Source organism: Tinamus guttatus, unplaced genomic scaffold, assembly GCF_059628265.1.
Source record: "Tinamus guttatus ecotype Peru unplaced genomic scaffold, ASM5962826v1 Tinamus_guttatus_pri_ptg000674l, whole genome shotgun sequence".
Classification (NCBI taxonomy): domain Eukaryota; kingdom Metazoa; phylum Chordata; class Aves; order Tinamiformes; family Tinamidae; genus Tinamus; species Tinamus guttatus.
In genome coordinates, this window is record NW_028289208.1 from 687,677 (window position 1) to 707,006 (window position 19,330).

Sequence of the window (19,330 nt, forward strand, 5' to 3'; positions counted from 1 at the left end):
TGCTCAGAGCACTTACTGAAACAGAGTTGCTGTCCCTAAAAGTTTGCTCTGTGCAAGAGTAGACAAAATGGAAAAAGAGAGGGGAAGATTTATGAAAATCAGACTATGAAGCAGCTGAAGTTTTGTTGCATGGATCCTTGTGCTCTGTGACTTTTTCTTAGGGCGCCTGTGATGTGAAAACATCTTGCTAGCAAACTTGCTGTCAAAGTGTTAAATATTTTTGAGAGAAAACTTGAAGTAAACTGAAATTCTGGCAATTTCATTAATCTATCTGAGCAGTAGAAATCAGATTATGAAAATTAAATTCAACATATCTCAGTCATAGTAATAAAATGATATACCTTTTTTGAGTATTATTAAGAACAATTTCATGTAAATTAAACAGGCTTCTGCTATAAGCTTATTAGTTTTGTCATATCAGATTGAGATAACTGAAAGCAGTGAAGCCTAAGACTGAGAATTTACTGTGTGATACAACCAGTATGCAGAGTTTAGAAATATATTTAATAACTATAATTTTTTGAATGTTAGGTTGTCTCAGTGAGCAAAAAACATCCATTGTCATAACATGCAATTTTAAAGATTGGATTAGTATATGATATTAAGTGCTCTAACCAGCTCACAATGGACTCAGTGATTCAGAAAGAAATGTTTTTTCCACGTTTGCCTTTAGAACAACGTTAGCCATAGTGAGGAATAGTTAAACTTTTGTTAGTTTCGTATTTGCAGCCTGCCATTAATACCAATGACAGGGAGCTGGCTGCAGTTATCCCACTATGTTCATCTACCACCCTCCTTGTCCTTGTTATTTCCTTAAACAAGTAGAGGCAGGGAGTAGGAAATTCTGTTCCAAAGTCACCTCAACTACAGGTTTTAAGTAACCTGGTGTTTTGAGTTCAGGAAGTTTGAAGACATACAAGCTTATAATAACAATAAAGCTTTTCTCTTTATTATGGTCGGTTACAGTTAATCTCCTTTTAGTTTTAGCAGAGATTTACAGGGCTTCAGTTGTATTTAGGTTTGGAGATAATTAAGTACCTTTCTGCTGCAAAGAAGAAATGGAGAGAATTGGATCAGAGCTAAAACAAGATTCCAGAAATAGTGCATATATTAAACTTCCTTTTATTTGGTTGTCACCCCAGTAGGAATGATTAGTGGCTGTAAAGAAAGAAAATGTATTGCTTTACATCTATTAAGGCATGTTTTATATGTAACAGTAATTAAAATATAATTGAAATCATGAGTTCTTCTAATTATTGGCTTTACATAATGCATATTTAAAGAGTGAGCATCTATAAATGTGTCCTTTTTACACATCCAGAAATGGTTTGCTGGCAGCATTTTAATTAAAGATGGATTAGTTAAAACGCAGTTTAATCATTCTGTCATCAAAGGATTTAGACCTCATTAATTAGCTGTTGATAAATAGGTTTAAACTACAAAAAATTTAATTTAAAATATGCCAGTTGAGATCTAGAATTATTATACTTAGAATTGGAGCAATGAGTCTTAGAAAATTTCATCTATTTCTATCTATTTTTGTAATATTAGATTAAGGATGAACCTTAGACCCCTGAGAACTTTTGTACTGCGGCTAATGTGTGTGACTCAAAGTGGACTTTAGAATGGGCGAAGAAATCAAAACGAGTCCTTCTTAATGGCCCTGCCGGAGCCGCTTGTGCGGTGCGGCAGCGGGGAGCCGTGTTGCTCACCCGTGTATCTGCTGAAGACAGAAAGCTCATTTAAAAACACCTCTGCTCTGGAGAACGCACGAGGCGAAGCCCTGGGCCGAGCAGCTTCCCGGTTGCTGCAGCGAGGGCTGCTCTGCTGGGTGGGCAGCCCCGTGGAGCGGCGCGGAGGAGCCGTGGGTAGCTCAGTGCAGCAGAAGGACACGTGTTCCCGTCCCGAGCTGCGCGCCGGCCGCCTGTGCTCCCCTCCATGTCCTTGCTGAACCGCCCAGCTTGGGGCTGTCGAAGAGCACCCGCTTCCCCTGCTGCTGCCGTGACCCCACGGTGTGCGCAGCTCAGCGCCGTGGCTGCAGGTACAGCTAGTCAAATTGTTTTAACTGTGCTGCTTGCCATCAGTGGAGCACAAGTTGAAGCACAAATACAGCTGTTAGTTTCTCTGAATTCACCAGCCCATGTGGTTTAACAAAAAAGATGAAATATCAACTAATATCATATAGCTTCTTCAATTATTCTTCATGTAGGGCAGGTAATTTATAATTCCCAATTATGCAATTAAAATGCTAATTACCTCTAACCTAAATTCTCTGTTCTGGAGCTGAGATTATCAGTTACTTTCAATCACTGCAAATCATATATGGCATTTGTAACAGTGCTGAGGTTAAATAATTTATGGACTTAGATCAGTGTGTCTTTGGTTTCAAGGTAGCACCGACGGCTGGCGAGATGCCTTAGTGGGCTTTGTGCTCCAGAGGAATGGCCCCGCTGTGAGCTGTCAGTCTGCGTGCGTAAAAACTGCTTTGGGGGAATCTTACCCAGAGCTCTGGCCAGTCATCTGTTTTAGTAAATGAAGTTGCACATTTAGAAATACCAACATGGATTTTTGATTGCAGAGCTGAGACGATTCACCTCTATAGAGCTTCTATGCAAATTACTTAAGCACTAAAAGTGTCAAAAATGAAAGTAGAATCCAGATGTTGGGATTCAGAACGATTAAGATTTTTGGAAAAAAAAAAAAAAAAAAAAAAAAAGCTACCTCTGTTTGCATATGATGGAAATTAGGGCAATTGTGAACAGACCTGCTTGACTGTATAGCTGCTTTCAGTATTTCTTTATTTCCCATTAGCTAGTAATAAGTTTCACCATCTCTGATCCAAGAACATGCACAACTACCCTGCCAATGGTTAGAATCTCTAAGATTTTCCATTAGAAATGGCACAGACAATCAGATCTAAGAAATCTGTGCATGGAAGTGTTTGGTTTCCTGTTGTTGATGGTGCAGTGCGTTCTATCCTACACAATTTCCAGTCTCGTTGATCACTTAAATAACAATATTGCTTTTGTAAAGTCTTTAACTGTGTTGTCTCAGAGCCGTAGAAGAAACCCTTGCTCATCAGCTCACAGTGCTAATACTGCTTGTTCTGACAAAAACTGGTAATAGACCACTTGTTCACGAATACTACACTGGGTTATTCTACTATTTCCCACTCCCTTTATTCTTTCTCAGTGAAATACTGAGGTTTTTTTTGTTTGTTTGTTTTTGTATTAGAAGAGCCTTTAGAAGAAGCCTTTAGAGCCTTTAGAAGAGTGTTTGCAGTGCTGCATAATCTCAGTGCTCTGTTGTAAACCAAATGCAATTAGCCCTGGATGAGCTATACCTCAAAGCAGCTAGTTTACCCACAGAAAACAAATGACATTAACAAAACAAACAGTTTAACAAAGAAAACTGCTGTTTATTTAAGAACTTCGGTGTGGCTAGTGTGGGATTAAACAAAGTATTGCTGGTCTTGCCAATACACTCGCTGGCATCAGTTGTTGTTCACTGTTCTGACACCCTTGCCCCTGTCTGCTGTTCTTCCAGCCCAGCTTGGTGCTCTGCACATATACCAGGTACCATGGGCATTTACTGTGGATTTACAATCAATTCCATGTTATGTGGGCCTTGCAGCTTCCTCATGACATACTTAGATGTCTAAATTATCAAGAGAGTGGCTGCCAGTCCTGGTATAAGAAGAGAAATTGGTTTTGGAAAATATGGCCTTTTGTGAATTATTTTTTTGAAAAGCTCTATGTTTTAGCTGGTTTCAGGTCTATTCTGGATATCAATAGCATATAAAAGCATAAGGACGTGTTCTAGTTGGAATTGAAAGTTAATACAGATAACTCAGAGATATTCACCTACTTCTTCCAACTTTACTCATTAAAAAAAAAAGGAAAAAAGAAAAAGAAATGAAATCCTCTGAGTTCTGTACTGAACTCCCTTAAGCTGCTGTGATTTCCTATTCATAGTTCAAAACCACCTGCTTGCATTTCAAGCCAAGTCCCAAGGGTTGCCTTCAGAGAATAATATTTTTGAAATGTGTAAAGTTTTCTTAGGAGGCAACTTCCTCAAAGGTACGTTGAAAAATTATTGTGGATCCAAAACCTCCTCAAACCAGGGAGTTAATACTTATGGAAGAATTCTAAAATAAATGTATATTTTCAATTTAAAAGTCTTAATGAGATATTGACCCATGAGTGCCCTTGACTCTTCAGTGTATTGCTGGCTTCACCAGGAGAGTTGCAGTTAGGGCAACTGATCTCTCTGAATTGCAGTCTGAAAAAAATTGGTTCTCAAACTACTGTTCCCAGCAGGTGTTTCGGAAATATCTCCGGTATCTGGAAATAACCACGGGGGTTGGTCAGCGTTACTGGTCCTCCTTTCATCTGGAATGATTAGGTGCTGATCCAACCTGAAGTCAGACGTACCTGTGTTCCACCAAGCTTTGCTGCTGTCTAAGGATGGGAGACCAGGTGGAGGGCCTGATGGATCCTTTGTACTGGAATGCCATTAGGTCTTCATCCTTTTTACTGACCAGAGTGATGGCATGTATTTATTTTCTGCAATTAAATGGGAATTCCAGGTGTGTGTGTGCTTCTCTGCAGTTGCCAGGAAGCCTACGATGAATGGAGGAATCGTGTAGATTCCAGAGGGTGGGAAAGGATCCCGTCCCCATAGGGATGGGGATTCGTATTTGGTTCTTTGGCAAGGACACCCCTTCAGGTAAGGACAGGCATTTATGTTTGATCCTTTGATAAGGATCCCCCTCTCTATAGGGATGGAATTTCATGTTCGATTTTCAGCATCGTGCTGTGGCCTTTGGACACTCAGCGGCTTCCCAGCATTTTCCTTTCCGCTCTAGGGAATTATTTCATTTTTCCTGTATTTTCTGTATTCTGCCTTTGATGAGGCCTCTGACCAAGTGCATAAAGAAAGAAGCAAGAGCAAAGGAAAAGCAGCAAAAGCAAAGGCAGTTGTTTGGTCCCAATATTGCTAGGCTGCTCACAGGTGGCCTTTTTTTGCTGCTCCTGAAGAGGGAGCAGATACCCAGACCTTTGTGTTCATAGCAGGGGTCTGGGGAGTTTGGGGTGAAGGGGGATATTTTGTGGAGCGAAATATTGTGTGTGTTCTTCTCCCAGGGAAGATGAGAGGGTAGCTGTGACTATCTCAGAGATGATTTTGATACCTCCTCAGTAAAGTAAAACAGTAGCAAAAATTAATGGGAGTGCTGATGCCAGTACCTGTTTACCTTCCACATCAACTCTAATACTTTGAATACTTGATACTTTGAAAAATCTGTTTAAACTTAGGGCTTTTTAGCATTTTGAGGATGTATACAATACTCCTTTAAAATCTCAGAGTTACTGAGCATATACTTTCATGTTTTTTTCCAATGGCAAAGAATCTGTATTGTTTCTGAAAGGTGAATTTTCTTATCTTTTAATTCATCGTTGTCAATAAAGTAGTTAAGAGCAGGCAGAGTTGTAGAGCTAAGACTGCCTGATACCTCAGCGTATTTATGAGGGCAGCAAAGCACTTGTGTTAGATTTCCCTGAGCATTAATAGGGGGTAGTGTTTACCCTTTTTACGTTAATGGAAAAAAATTGTGAGTTTTAAAAAATTTATCTTTGAGCTCTAGATATGATCAGTCAATTATAGCATGACTAAAGAAGTTGATGCTTTTGCAGAAAATGCAGTAGGTTGCTTTTGTATTTAAAATTTATTTCTAAACAATAAAAATAGCATGCTAACTCAGAAAGTCATATGCATTAAAAAGGTAACATTTGACATGCCCATACACCAAAGACTGATCTGTGTACTCCACTGAGATAGCGTATGAATGATAAGTAATACATACACCCTCTAGGGAAATGCTGCATTAAACATGACAGGAAGCTTTGAAACACGTGTACGAGAAGGGAGAGAGGTCCTTAACTCTTGTGTCTGTGTGAGCTGCATTAGGTATTCACAGCAAGTCATCCAGCACCAATATAAAACTGCCTAAACATACATATCATCTAGTCCGAAGGACCAGGCAAAATTAAGATGTGATATTTGCTATGTGGGAGGTGCTCCAGATTAACTGATGTTCTCTTCAATTGATACTCTCTATTTCAGACTTCTCCCTTTTGTATCGCACACACAAAGAATTCCATTTGCCTAGACAGAGAAATCCTGCCACGATAAAATTTAGTGGTAGAATTTGCATTGACCTCAGTAGAGTTAGGATTTTAACTGTAAAGTACTGGCGATTTCCAAAATTGTATATATGCATTTTCAGCATTGAAAAGGCACCATTCACCATCAAAGGGTTATGTGATACTTCACTGTTACACATGTTGTGCGAGAACGTTAGCTGTCTCTGATAGCGGCGTTGAATTAATCGCTGACTGCATGAAGGCATTTCTAACAAGTCGTAGCCTGAAAAAGCAATTTCAGTGATGTGAGTAATTTACTACTACTAGTAGAAGAGGCTATCTGGTAAACTCAGACTATCTCCAACTTAATCATATTCAAAAAAAAAAAAAAAAAGAAAAAAGAAAAAAGAAAGAAAAGAAAACACTTCTAATTTGCCCTTAAAAGAAAGTCCATAAATGTTTAAATGTTTGATGAAACAATCAAGTTTTCTCTTTCAGCGAACAGGAATGAAGTTTAGCCAACAGCTGGATTATATGAAGCATGTCTTTATTTACCACTTTTTATGGCTAATCAGGGAATACATTGAAAGGTGACTGCCATTACTCTGATGCACAGTTTCATATAAATTTCAACCATGAATATGTGATCAGTTGTCATATGGCAAAGCAAACCTGCTATCTCTGCATCGCTGATGATGGAAGGATGTTTACAACCTTCATTATTTCATTTTTAAAGCTCTTTAGAAGGTTACTGGAAGTTGCCTTGGAGAGGAGATACAAAGGGTTTAGTGCAAAGGGTCTATAAAATACAGTGAAAGTTACTTTCTAGGACATGACTCTGTGTTTAACAGTATAATACAGTACTGTGCTAAATGCTTGTGCATGATGTCTTGTGGTATATATCTTGCATACAGGCAAGCATGCCATGGAGGAGAAGGTCAATAACTCTTCCCATCTGAAAAGTCCCTAAGGTGAAGAAGCATCTGCACAAGAGCAAAAGGCAGTTTATATAAGTTTCAGTCGCTGAATTTAGCGATATTTCTGCTATGTGTGCTCCATTTCAGAGTTTCTCCTTAGGTTCCCTGTCACTTGACCTACTCTTCACAGTTACAGGTTTCTAGGGCAATACAGAATTAGCATTTCTATCTTGACAGCATTTTGAACAGAAGAAAAATCTTATAAGATGTGTCTCCTTGCAAAGTCAGGCTATAATTCCTAAATGTAGACTTTTCTTTTTTCTTGTCTCTTTAATTTGTATGCTTTGTTTTGTTTCTCTTGAAATAATGTCATTCTGTATAATTTTAAAATCTGGTTCGGTGTGTAACATATTTAATATCCTTCAAAGAACTTGAACTATCTTCTGCAGTTTGCATAAGGACAAAATCACATCATCTCTCACCTTTGAGTAGCACCATTATCACTCTATGTTAATGAAATGATTTTAGTATTACAACAAATGAGTTTTTCAAATCCATTCAGTATTAAAGGGAATTGGATTGTAATTAGAGCATATTTCAAAAAGAACAAAAGGGTCCATGATATGTGCTTAGCTCTTGAAGCACCTAATTCTGTATTAATGGTGCTCTGGGCATAGCTGCCCTCATGCGAAGGGGACTTTGACAGCAAGATCAAACCGTCGCGGTGCCTCGAAGGCTGGAGTGCTCCTTGGGCAGGAGAGCCGGGGCTGAGGAGCTTCTGCTGCGGCGCGAGGAGCTCGAGGGGATGCCCTGGGGCCGACTCCTCCTCCAGGGCCGCTCGAATGTGGGCGCTTGGGCTGTGGCGGCTGCCCCTGCGCCCGCCTCGCGGCCTGCGTGTCCCGCTCTCCGTGTCGCTGCAGCTCCAGGCCGCAGCCGGAGGGCGGCAGGGCGGGAATGCGGCCTGTGCGGGTGGTCGTGCCCCTGGAACGCCAGCACAAAGTCCTCTTCTCAACCTTGAGGTAGTTTCAGCGTTTGTTTAACTGTTACCGTGTTCCTGTCTGTGGGCAGATTAGCGCCCTTGTGTTGACAGTGTTTTGCCTTTCTCTGCTGAATTGCTGAGGAAAGCCATCTGCCATGTGCAGTTACTGAGCTGCCCTCCCTCCAGCACCTCCGCGTGGGTGCAGAGCTCCCTGTTGGGCTTCTAGAACCTATGGGATGACCCGCAAAGCAGCTGAGCTCTGGCTGCCCGTGAATTCAAGTGCAGACTGAACACAGAAGGGCAGAGCACTGCGCTAGGAGCCAGGAATTCACACCGGCACAGCTGTACTGAAGACCTGCTTTCCCCTCTGTCTTGGGGAAGTTTTGAATATATTACTAATTACCAATTTCTTTCTTTGCAGCCTTTTCCAGCACTATTGCTATGCTCGAGGCGGGATGCGCCATACTTCCTACACTTGCATCTGTGGCAGGTAAGCTGAGCGCATGCCAAACTGTTGCAGTTTTTTATTGTTGGGTTCCACTGGATATATATAAAAGAGTGAGTTTCAGGCTACTTCCTCTGGAAGAGCAACAGGAAAGTGGCTGGTGCTGTGTCTTAATGAGAGAGCTGGGTTACCCTTGCTGCACCCGGGAGGTGCCTTGATGACTGCTGCAATTTCCAAAATCATGTTTATGCCCACATCTGTGCTTCAATTTGCTTTTTTATTAAACAGCATTATGAAGAAGGGCTTAAGAGCTATTCTGTGTTGCTCACTAAATGCTCTCTCTGAAATACACCGTAAATATTTCACAGCATTCTTGAAATTCTTTGCTGCTGAGGATAGGATGTCATTAAACTGATCTTTCTGGAATTTTGGAAAAAAGAAATCATTTAATCTCTCCTTGTTTGATGAACAGTTGGTGTTGGAACTGTTTTGTTTTGGAAAATATTTTTGAAAATCTCTGTCTTGTAGAAATAGCCATTTTTAATGCAGAACTGCAGAAGAGTAGTGTAGAATACACGTTGAAGGACGGTTCTGTACTTTATGCAAAAATCAGTCTTATTCTTTCAGTGGAATAAATCTAGTTAGTGGTATAGGACCGATGAAGTATGTGTTTGTATACATGCTCCATTTGTTGCTGTTAGTCACAGTCATTTGTCTTGCATTGAATCCAAATAAACTTATTCTAAAAATAATTTTTAATATAATGTTTTTTTAAGATAAAATATTTTTAAGATAATGATAAGTTATACTGCTTTGGTGGTAATAAGGACAGTTAGCATCGCTGCTTCTTTTACTGTTTATTCAATTGGTTATTTGTAAATGCAGTTTCCTAATTTATATGTAAAATTTGAGTAGGAGCACGAACATTTTTATGGCAGATTGTGGATCTAAATTGTCTGCAAAGTTTCCCGTTTTAAGTGCCATTGTATAACTTGAGAATTAGCATCCCATTGAAATAAGACTTCATCTTTATGGTATTGTTGTAGGATGAGATGGTAAAATCGGCAGGTTTTGTGTATGGTTTTTTTACAGTTATACGAGTTTCATGTTTAACTGCAGTGCGTTAGGGTCTGTGCTGCAGGATCTGATTTGGGTACAGCAGCTGGAGACCATGGGTGTCCTCTCCAGCCCCGCAGAAGCCTCTGCTGTGCCCTTCGTGGTGCCGCGGGGACACGCTGAGCTCTCCATGTGGATGAAAGCCCCAAACTGGCATTGCTTGATACAGGGAACCCCCAGCAGCTCCGAACTGGGCCATGACAGGAGCTGGCTGGGCATCCCACCCCATGCCATCCAATCCCATCCCATTCCACCCCATGCCATCCAATCCCATCCCATTCCACCCCATGCCATCCAATCCCATCCCATTCCACCCCATGCCATCCAATCCCATCCCATTCCATCCCATCCCACCAGGCCCGGAGGGGCTTAGCAGCTTCTTCCGTGTGCTCGGCAGCCCTGCACACGGGCTCCCTCTTATCTGTGGGGCTTCATGTTACCCTGAAGCCCCCGGGCTGGGGCCAAGCATCGTATTCTACCAGTATTATCAACAGTAGAAACAAACCTGATTTAATGTAAACATCTACAGAATACAGTACTAAGGTTTCTGCAAATAAATTGCTATTTCCTGCTGTATAAAATCAACTGTTTTAAGTTAGATCATAATAAAGTAACTGTAAGTAAATCTATTTGACAGATTCAATTAACATCATAATGAAAAAATAATAGACATTTTTGCTACAATGAAAACTGTATGCTGTGTAAATATTATTCTTAGCTTCATTTAAGATTAAAAATAGCTTTTGCAATTAGAGCTTTGAATAGTTAAGCACTGTTCTATTCATGCTGAGTTTTGTTGTTTTCCTGATGGTGAAAACTTGAATATTTTGACAGGAGCTTTCCTTTTTAGATTGCAGACTAGATAAAAACTTCCATAAAAGAGAATCCTGCTTAAAAAAAAAAAAAGTTATGCAGATGATATAGGCATATTTCAGTGACTAGTTTATTGTATTTTGCTCGAATTATCAAAACTGAAGATTACTAATGTATTGATGGGCCTTTTTTCCTGCTCAGAATTCCCTTTTTATTTACCCTGAAGATGTGACAATCACTAAAACTGTTGAAATAGTGACATATTATTTGGGGTTTGTGAAGCAAATCATAGATGTGGAAATCAAGAGTGATCAATACTATTTTTCTGTAAAGAAATAAATCATTTGGCTGCATGCTGAGTGCATGCATTCGTTGCTGTCAATATCCAGTGTTACGGTCTTCAGGAGATCCAGGAAACTGGATATTTGGTGTGACCAAGTAGGACTTTACGTATTCACATGCATGTATGCACTCTCAAATAAACTGAGAATAATAACATATATGTATTAGTATTATGGGTGATCATATAATTTGATTAGTCCTGTAGTGGGCAGTGCTAACAAACACCATGAACTTATAAGTGATTTAAACTGCAAACAGACATCACATAAGTACAACTAAATGCCAGTAACTGTATTTAATAAATGTACTTGGATATAATTGGTACTAATTTTCAAGGTGTTGACTGCAGAGTGGTGTTTAAATGGTAGTGAATTATTCATTGCAGTGTCTTAGGGTACCAGGTAGCTGTTTTTACAAAGAGGCAGACGAAGGTTAAGGCACTTGGTGGTGCTTCCTCCTGGTGTCTTCAGCTGTCATCTCTGCAGACTAAACTCTGTGCTGGGGACTAAAGCCCTCGCTTTGCTCTTACAAACAGGGTTAATTGTAAATTCATGTTGTCGATCTGTGAGATCTATAGTCTGAAGTTACAATATTGCATGATTTGTGTCACTGGGGTGAAAAAGCAGTTGTTGGGGACACAGTAAAGAAATGTAGGGAACCCCGTACGGCATCTCCAAAATACTGGTTGTCGCTGAACATGACGGTGCGGACGGGGCCCGCGTGGCCATTACCTGCGTCCTGGTTTCCGTGGGGGCCACCCGGATTCCCCCGGCAGCAAAGGCAGAGGGGGGACGCGGGCAGCGGGACCGAGGGGAGTCACCGTGGGGCAGATGCAGCGGCTCGGACCCGGCCCCGGGTTTCGCAGGAGGTGGCTCCCGTGGCAGCTCTCACCAGGCGGTGTCAGTGTCTGCGAAGAGCATGGTCCAACAGAACGTGTTTATCTGAGGAGCATTATCAAACTTCGGGGAGAAAAATAGTTATTAAATCTGTTTGTCTTTCTTTTCAATATGACTTTTCAAAATTTCATCTTCTCATAGAAAAAAAAGTGGAGAGAATGCTCTCAGTGCTTTCTTCTGGATTCATTATTTATCATTATTCATGATGGATATAATCCAGTGGTTTAGTTCATAGTACACTAGTTTGCTTTAGATGTTGCTAGTGTATAGCTAATAATTGCACTTTTTCTAATGCTTCTCCTGGTCTTAATGCTCTTTTAAAAATATTGCTGATTGATATTCATCTTTCTTCTGCTTGCTTGTTTTCAGAAGAGGTTGTGACTTGAGATGTATTTTGGGGCTTCTTATCCTCCTGTAGCATTCTGAAGTTTCCTACTGCTCACATTCTCTGTGTAGCTTTTCTGCTTCTTTATGCAATTCTTCCGATAACAAACATGTCCTTGACACCCATAGAGGTAAATTATTAAAGGAATAGAAGTAGAGGCACAGAAATACTGTGGAGAACTTTTCGTCCCGGATGCCCAAGGCAGACATCCTAGTCCATGTGCGTGGTGATGTTCAGAAGTGCTGGCCTAGAGGGTGCCAGCCCTGCGCCCCAGCTGTGGCCTCCTGCAAGACCTTGTCACTGTTGTTGTTGCAGAGAAAGGAGCAGCTCCCCCGTGAGGGCTCGTTTGCTTGGCCGGGGGCAGGGGCTGGGGGTTAAATTGTTTTGAAGCCACTTTGGAGGTGTAGCTGAGCCATTGTGAGCAATTTCTGGCCAGCTTGGGGGTGCACATCCCTTCGGCGCCGTAACTTTGCTCTTAGAGCTTTTTCCTTGCCTTTGTCCTGTGCAGTGGTCAAGGCAGCTCTGGGAGCGAGGTGGGTTTTGCACCTCTTGGCAAAACCGGCTGGAGGGTTGTCCGCATCACTGCTTTAATTCAGGTGGTTGGCACGTTTCTGAAGCAGATCCTCCCTCTGGTTTGTGCCATGGACTGACTTTTTCCAGGTGGAAGGTGGCCAGGAGAGCTCTCCCAGACGAGGGCTTCTAGGGAGCCCCAGTTGCTGCTGGGCACTGAGCCCATAGGCCTGGTCCAAAGCAAGCAGCACCGCCACCAGCCCTGGAACACGCCGTGTGCCCGTGCCAGGTCTGGAGCAGCAGCACCTGCTTTCTGCTGTGGCACGAGCCTGTTTGTGCTACCGAGCCATGATTTGTGTGATAGAGCCTTGTAATGCCAAGAAAAAATTGTTTGCTGCTTAACATTTAAATAACAGTGGTGAAAAACAGATTTTCATGCATCTTCCGTAACAGTTGGTGCTAAACCTTGCAGAATTATTTTGTAAACTTAAGAGCCTTTACATTGAAATGTGCTGAGGAAATTCCACATCTTTGGATTTGGGATATCTATTGTTGAAAACAATTGTGCAGTACTTGCATTTGAATATATGGTTTATTTATGTGTCTGGTTCTCCATATAACACAGGGTTCCAGCATATAAGTAAACAAGTTAGCTCCAAATACACTGGAGTGGAGTCAAGCCCTTTAGATGCACGAAAAAATCTGAAAAGTTGATCATAAATATTCTCTTATGCTAATTTGCTTCTCATGCTTTATCCCCATTTTTAGAAAGAAATAAAAAGGTTGTGGGTTCAAAGTGCTGATGGTCCAAAGCAGAGGTAGGAGCTGCTGCTGCCCACCCCCGTGTGAAAGGAGGTGCTGGGAATGTGGTTCCTCCCGTACGCGCGGCCCGACAGGGAAAGCCTCTTCCTCTGATTGCTGTCTGCTGTCCTGTACAGTACTTTTCTTCCAATTTTCTTGGCTAGAAAACTAAAATTGTGGATGGAAAGCATTATTCCACAAGTGCTCAAGAGGTAGAAGGGGTCGGAATGAAGCTTGCTGATGTCTGCCTCTTACAAGTTTTATGGGACTGTTTTTTATCATCTGCACAACTGAAGAGGTTCTCAAATCAGGCATGTAGGAAATAAAAAGCAGTCAGTAGTAGCCAATTCTAAAAATGTCATTGAATCAGCATGACTAGGAAAAGGTCTATTGCAGCCTTAATTTATTGCTATTCTAAAAAAAATAATTTCACAACTTTTTACCTTGGATGGCCATGTAATCAGAAAAAAAACAGTTTTCAGCACATCATTCGTAGAACTGAGACTTTGTTTCTCACTGCCTTATTACGTAGTCATTCTTGTATACATAAAATATTTAGCAGTAAAATGTTATTGCTTTAAAAATATTAACAGAATCCAGCCTTTTAGATTAAAAGGCTTCAGAAATTTAAGAAGGCATTTACTTTCTTCTCCATAATCATTGCTTAAGAAATTACTGAATCTGTGTGAAGAAAAGATCGGTTAGATATCCAGTCGTCCATAAATAGTCAATATACATTGAAGGTAATCTCTTTTTGGATACAGTGCAGGTGTTTTGCTGATTTTCTAATTGCATTATTAAAAGCCTAGTGTGAGAAATACACACAGGTATTACAGGTGCTACATTCGCTTCAGATATGACAAAAGATTCACTGAAACTGAGCTCCTCATTTCTTTCAGCTAAAATATTAAGCTGTTCCACCACCACAATCAAAGAATCACATTCGAGCAGGATGACCAGCCTAGTTTGGCTAAAAGGTTAGACCTGGATCTGCAAGTCAGCATGAGGGGTCAGGAAGACACCACAGGATCTCTGTTCGAACATGCATTTTTGGATATGGTTTAATTCTTTTAGCCTTTTGAAGAATAAAAGAGAGAGCATCTGTCTGAGGGGAATAATAAAAGGAAAAGCAGCCTGAAGTCTTTGCCTGTCTTTTAACTGATGTTTGATAAAACGACAGGAATACCAGTAGACAAGAACGATGCCAAGACCAAAGACAGGTCACTGAACAGATCACGGCGTTTCAGAAGTGTTGAATGAGGGTCCGTGCTTTTCTGGAGATGTTTTTCCCATTCCTGTGAATCAGCAGTTTAGTCTGAGCAGCGTCTGGGAATTGAAGCCTTTCTTTTATATTGTGAGGATTAATAGGGTTTTTTGCGCTTCAATAAGAGGTAAAAATAAAGTGATAGTTACTGTGTCTGATATTACTGCTGACGTTATACACCAGATATGCCAGGGAACAGCTGCACTTTTCTAGGCCTAAGAACTCCTAGAGCCTTTCAGACATATTATATTTTACTCTAATGATATTTTTATGCTTTGTAATATTTAACCTCAAACATGGAAATATATCGCTTAGCAATTAAAAAGATATCTGAAAGGAAGTAAATGGTCATAGATTGAAAAATTACTCATGTATCATTGCTTCCCTTAACACTGCTATCGATTCGAGAAGTGTTTTATGTCAGCAGTGATACCCTTCTGCAGAAAGGCCACATCTTGCAGCCAGAATTGCAAAACGCCCAGTCGGTCGCCACTCCTGCCAACTGAGATGCCAAATGCGGCCGGTGCTGAGGAAGGCTCTGTAGCAGTCTGCATAGGCTGCCAGATTTCATGTTTCATATATCAATGCTCCAATGATTATTTCATAAGCTACAGTATTCCTTCACATGTTGTGGTCTTAATGTTTCTTTTCTGCTAATTTTGCTGTGTTTTCTTTTCATCTGTCAGTGGGGAGAACTCCTCTGTTTTACACTATGGGCATGCTGGAGCCCCGAATGACAAGACTATTGAAGATGGAGACTTGTGGTAAGTAAAGAATTACACTTTGTTTGACTTTTTTCTTGCATGACTACTAAATTTTAGTTTCTACATTGTGTCTACTTTTGAACTTAATAAGGCAATAATAGTTGCATAAGGAAAGAAGTCTGAATCTATAAAACAGTATGTAATCCCGTGGGCCTAAAAGTTATAAAAAAGTATAACTTCATATGTGCAGCAACAATTTAAAAATATACTACCCTTCAAACTTAAAAAAAAATATATTTTTGAAAAAAATTGTGAACTAACTCGCTGTAACAGAACACGGATTATCATGAGGAACTTCCTGGGTGGTTTTGCTGTGTGCTTTTACAAATTTCAAACTGGAGTGTGGGGGGTGTGTGTGTATATGTGTGTGTGTATACAGAACAGATTTATTAAAATGTATTTGATAATTTATAGGTATGTACTAGAACTCGTATTTCCGACTCTCCATTAAGCCTTTTAATAGCTGCTGGGAGCCCTCTGTTGGATAATCTTAGGAAGCCCTGAACATAAGAAAAAATGTCATGTAAAAATAGAGATAGAAGTCTCTAAAGGGTTATTTCTGCTTCTGCTAGTATTTTGGTATAAATTTAATTTAACAAGTCATATACTGGTACCTAATAGAAGATAGAGTACTTGGTGTGATTTTTATTGGATTATTCAGCGGAGTTTCATGTGTTTTTCTAGAGGTTACTTAGTTGATATGAATAAGATACAAGTGTTCTACAGAAATGTGCTGTTCAGTTCTGTTAGGTATTAAACAGTGCATTGCAGTAAGCGCTAGTAAATAAATCAACAAAGCACCTGAATATTAGAAAAATAAATTTGAGAGACTCCTGCTTTACTTCTTTGAAACAACCAGATGCTTGCTTTATTTACTCTTTGAACAATATTTGTTACAAGGATTTGGTGGCATCAACAGGAAATTGTAGGCAAAAATACAGTACTGCATTTTTGCTCATTTGAGACTGTTGCTCTGACTTCTTTCAGAACTGTGGCTCATTCAGAACAGCCTAATTTTATGACTTACATCTTTGAAAGCTGATCTACATTAAATGAGTTTATTGCTTCTGTAAGAAACTAGTATGACACTATATCTCTGCTATTTCCTCATAAACCACATTTTTACAGGTACAGGTTCTGTGCTAAAATATCTCAGTGTAACACAAGGACTCAAAAGGACTTCTTGCTAAGTGGACTGTCTTGCTAAGCAGGACCATCACTTTCAGTTTATCAAATATTTAAAACAAAATATCAAACTAACACACAGCTTTACGACTGACATAAGAAGAAGCCAGTATTTTTAAAGGGAAGATGAACTTAAGATATGTGCAAAGCACTTAACTGATACTGATATTATATGTAAATATTGCAATTACAGCCAAATTATTTATGTAAATTATTTGTGTACTGTTACATATGTGTGGTGAACGTGTAAATCAGTAATGGACAGAATGGCCTAAGGGAATCTTTTAAGCAAACATCTGTTGTGTGTGTGGCCAGAAGGGTCACACCAGTGGATCGCTAGGCTGACCACCCGTGTGAATCATGACTCTGCGCACCCTGCTCTCTCATTTGTCATTACTTTTAAATAAAATCTTCTACTCAAAATGTTGCAAATCATTATTACTGATACGGCCTATGGTGAGGACTACATAAAGCTAAACAGCTACAAACACTGACTTTCTTTGGTCATCTTAAACGCCTGACAGCTTGGATAGAAATTGAGTGTGAGACTCAGATTTGTCACGCTGTCTCAAGGTTTTTCGTTATACAATTTGTGCAAAGATCCCTGCTGTTTCTGGCAGGGCTCTACCTGCACGTATCCTTAGGAAAGGGAGTCATAGGAAAAAGCGCTGGTCGCAGTTTGTAATTCCCTCCCAGAAAGTAACCCTGTCCCACTCACGGGGCTTTTTGAAGCTCCCCTGCCTCCCAGCTCATTTTGGGTAGCCAAAGATGTTTCAAAGCTTAATGGGCAGTAGAAAGAAATGGAAAGTTATTCCTCAGGAAAAAAAAAAAAAATCAAGGAGCAGAGATTTGGCTCCCTGCTCTGCCTAACTCAAGCACAGAGGGCTTCTGGCTAGCAGATGGCACCCGCTCCGTGATCGGTTCTTCTTGGGTGAGTTCTCTGTGATCTCCCCTTCTGCAGCAATGCTGATTGTGTTCAATCTGGAGAAAGAGCCGTGTTCAGCAGTAAAAAGCCCCCAAGGGTCACAGCAATCTCTGCATTCAGCTCCTCTCAAAGTGATCTCTGAGTTTGGCTGGACCCTGGGAAGTATCTTCAGAGAAGAGCTCAGTCAAAGCCGGCGTGTCGCTCTGAGAAGCTTTGGTCTCAGCACAGCAGCATCTGCCTTCAAAAAATCTGTTTTCTCGAAAATGAAGCAAACAAACTGTGCCGAGTCCTCCCCAACTGCAGGCAGCTCACAGGGCCAACGAGAGCTCGGGGGAGAAGTGAAAACCGTAGGTGCAGCGGGGAGAACGGGGCAAGGGAGGTGGTGCCTCTTTCACCTTTTGGTTCGGTGCTTTTTCCAAAGGCACCGTCAGAGGTGCTGAGCCAGAAATGGGCACCTGGCGCCGATTTTGAGGAGGTGTTGAGGAAAGCAGTGGGTCGTTGTGTGTGATTTGCCCCCCGGCGCCTGCAGGCCCTCCTGTGCCGCCCAGCGCCCTCGCGGCAGTGCTGAAGGTGCCGTGAGGCGATCGGATCGTGGCGACTGATCCACGGGGTTCCTGCGACATTGGACACATCAAACAGTTTTGTGGTCTCAAAACAAAGATTGATTCTTCATGATGAAGCTCATGCTTAAATAATAGAGATGTGAGAAAATAAGCCTGACCCGGCACATCGCTGAGATATATATGACTGTTACCATTAGAAGTGATACAATCACAGACTCACCGAATGGTTGAGGTTGGAAGGGCCCTCTAGAGATCATCTACTCCAACCCAGTCTGCCCCTGCTTGGCTGTTACCATTAGAAATGATGCAGGCTGCCCCTGCTGTCAGGTGCTTTGGTATTTTGAAAGGCCCTGCTGGGTCAGGAGATGGACAAAGACCCAGCCGATGAGTGGGGCAGCCCTTGGAGCCGCGGGCCCCGTGGCGGGCGGCCCCGGCTGCGCACGAGGGGCTGGCGCTCGAAGCGCCGCTGGCCGCAGCGTCGCCGGTGCCGCTTATTGAGAGGGCACAGACGGAATCACAAAGAACGGGAGCATCAACTGCCTATGAAGTGCAGCAGACCCGGAGAGATGCCATTAACCTTGTATTCACAGCGAGCGATCTATTATTTATAAAATAAAACTAACTTTAGCAGTCTAAACAGAAGCAGTTTGGATTTCAGGTGATGTCTTTCATTTTATCTAACAATTGCTTCTAACGCTCTCAGTCTTTAGCCTGCAGATTTCTAATGAAAGCTCTGGTAAACCTGTTGTGTCGCTACAAGCGCAAGAGGCCTCCTGGCCCGGCGCTCTGCTCCTATTGCTGTGCCCTGCTGCTGATGGCAGGAAAACAAGGTTTGCTTGCAAATAACTTCATTGCATTCAGGTACCAGAATTTAAGCACTAGAGAAATTTAATCAGTGCCGCAGAATCAAACGCGTCCTATCGTAGAAGTATAGTGTCTGCATAATGTGCTATTTTAAATATGTCCTGACAGTATGAAAAGGTGACTATTTGCTTAGTCAAACTGCAGTCAATAGAGTTGGGGGATATGGAAGACAATATGGTGTTGCAAAGGGACTTTACTGGAAAAATTCAACTCTGATCTTTTTCCTCTCTGTTTTCTAATGCCAATTTAAAGCAGCAGAGTAGTATTAACAGCAGGGGGCACTAAAATAAATGCTCTCTGGAAGTGGATGATGTTTGTCCCGTACTTTGATATTGGTAGTGAATTGTTTTTGCAAAGGTAACTTGCTTGAGAGGCAGATCATCCCTCCATCCAAGGGCTGGATGTTCCATATCAATAT

At 41.3% G+C, this 19,330-nt stretch overlaps 1 protein-coding gene across 1 annotated transcript in view; it reads left to right on the top strand.

Moving 5' to 3' along the window:
- The window catches only part of PEPD (peptidase D), a 106,691-nt gene that overhangs the window by 49,105 nt on the left and 38,256 nt on the right, over nucleotides 1-19,330 (top strand). The window contains exons 10-11 of the mRNA XM_088536528.1: nucleotides 8,461-8,529; nucleotides 15,298-15,375. Of these exons, the coding sequence (XP_088392654.1) occupies nucleotides 8,461-8,529; nucleotides 15,298-15,375 (147 nt within the window). The remainder of the gene's footprint in view (nucleotides 1-8,460; nucleotides 8,530-15,297; nucleotides 15,376-19,330) is intronic.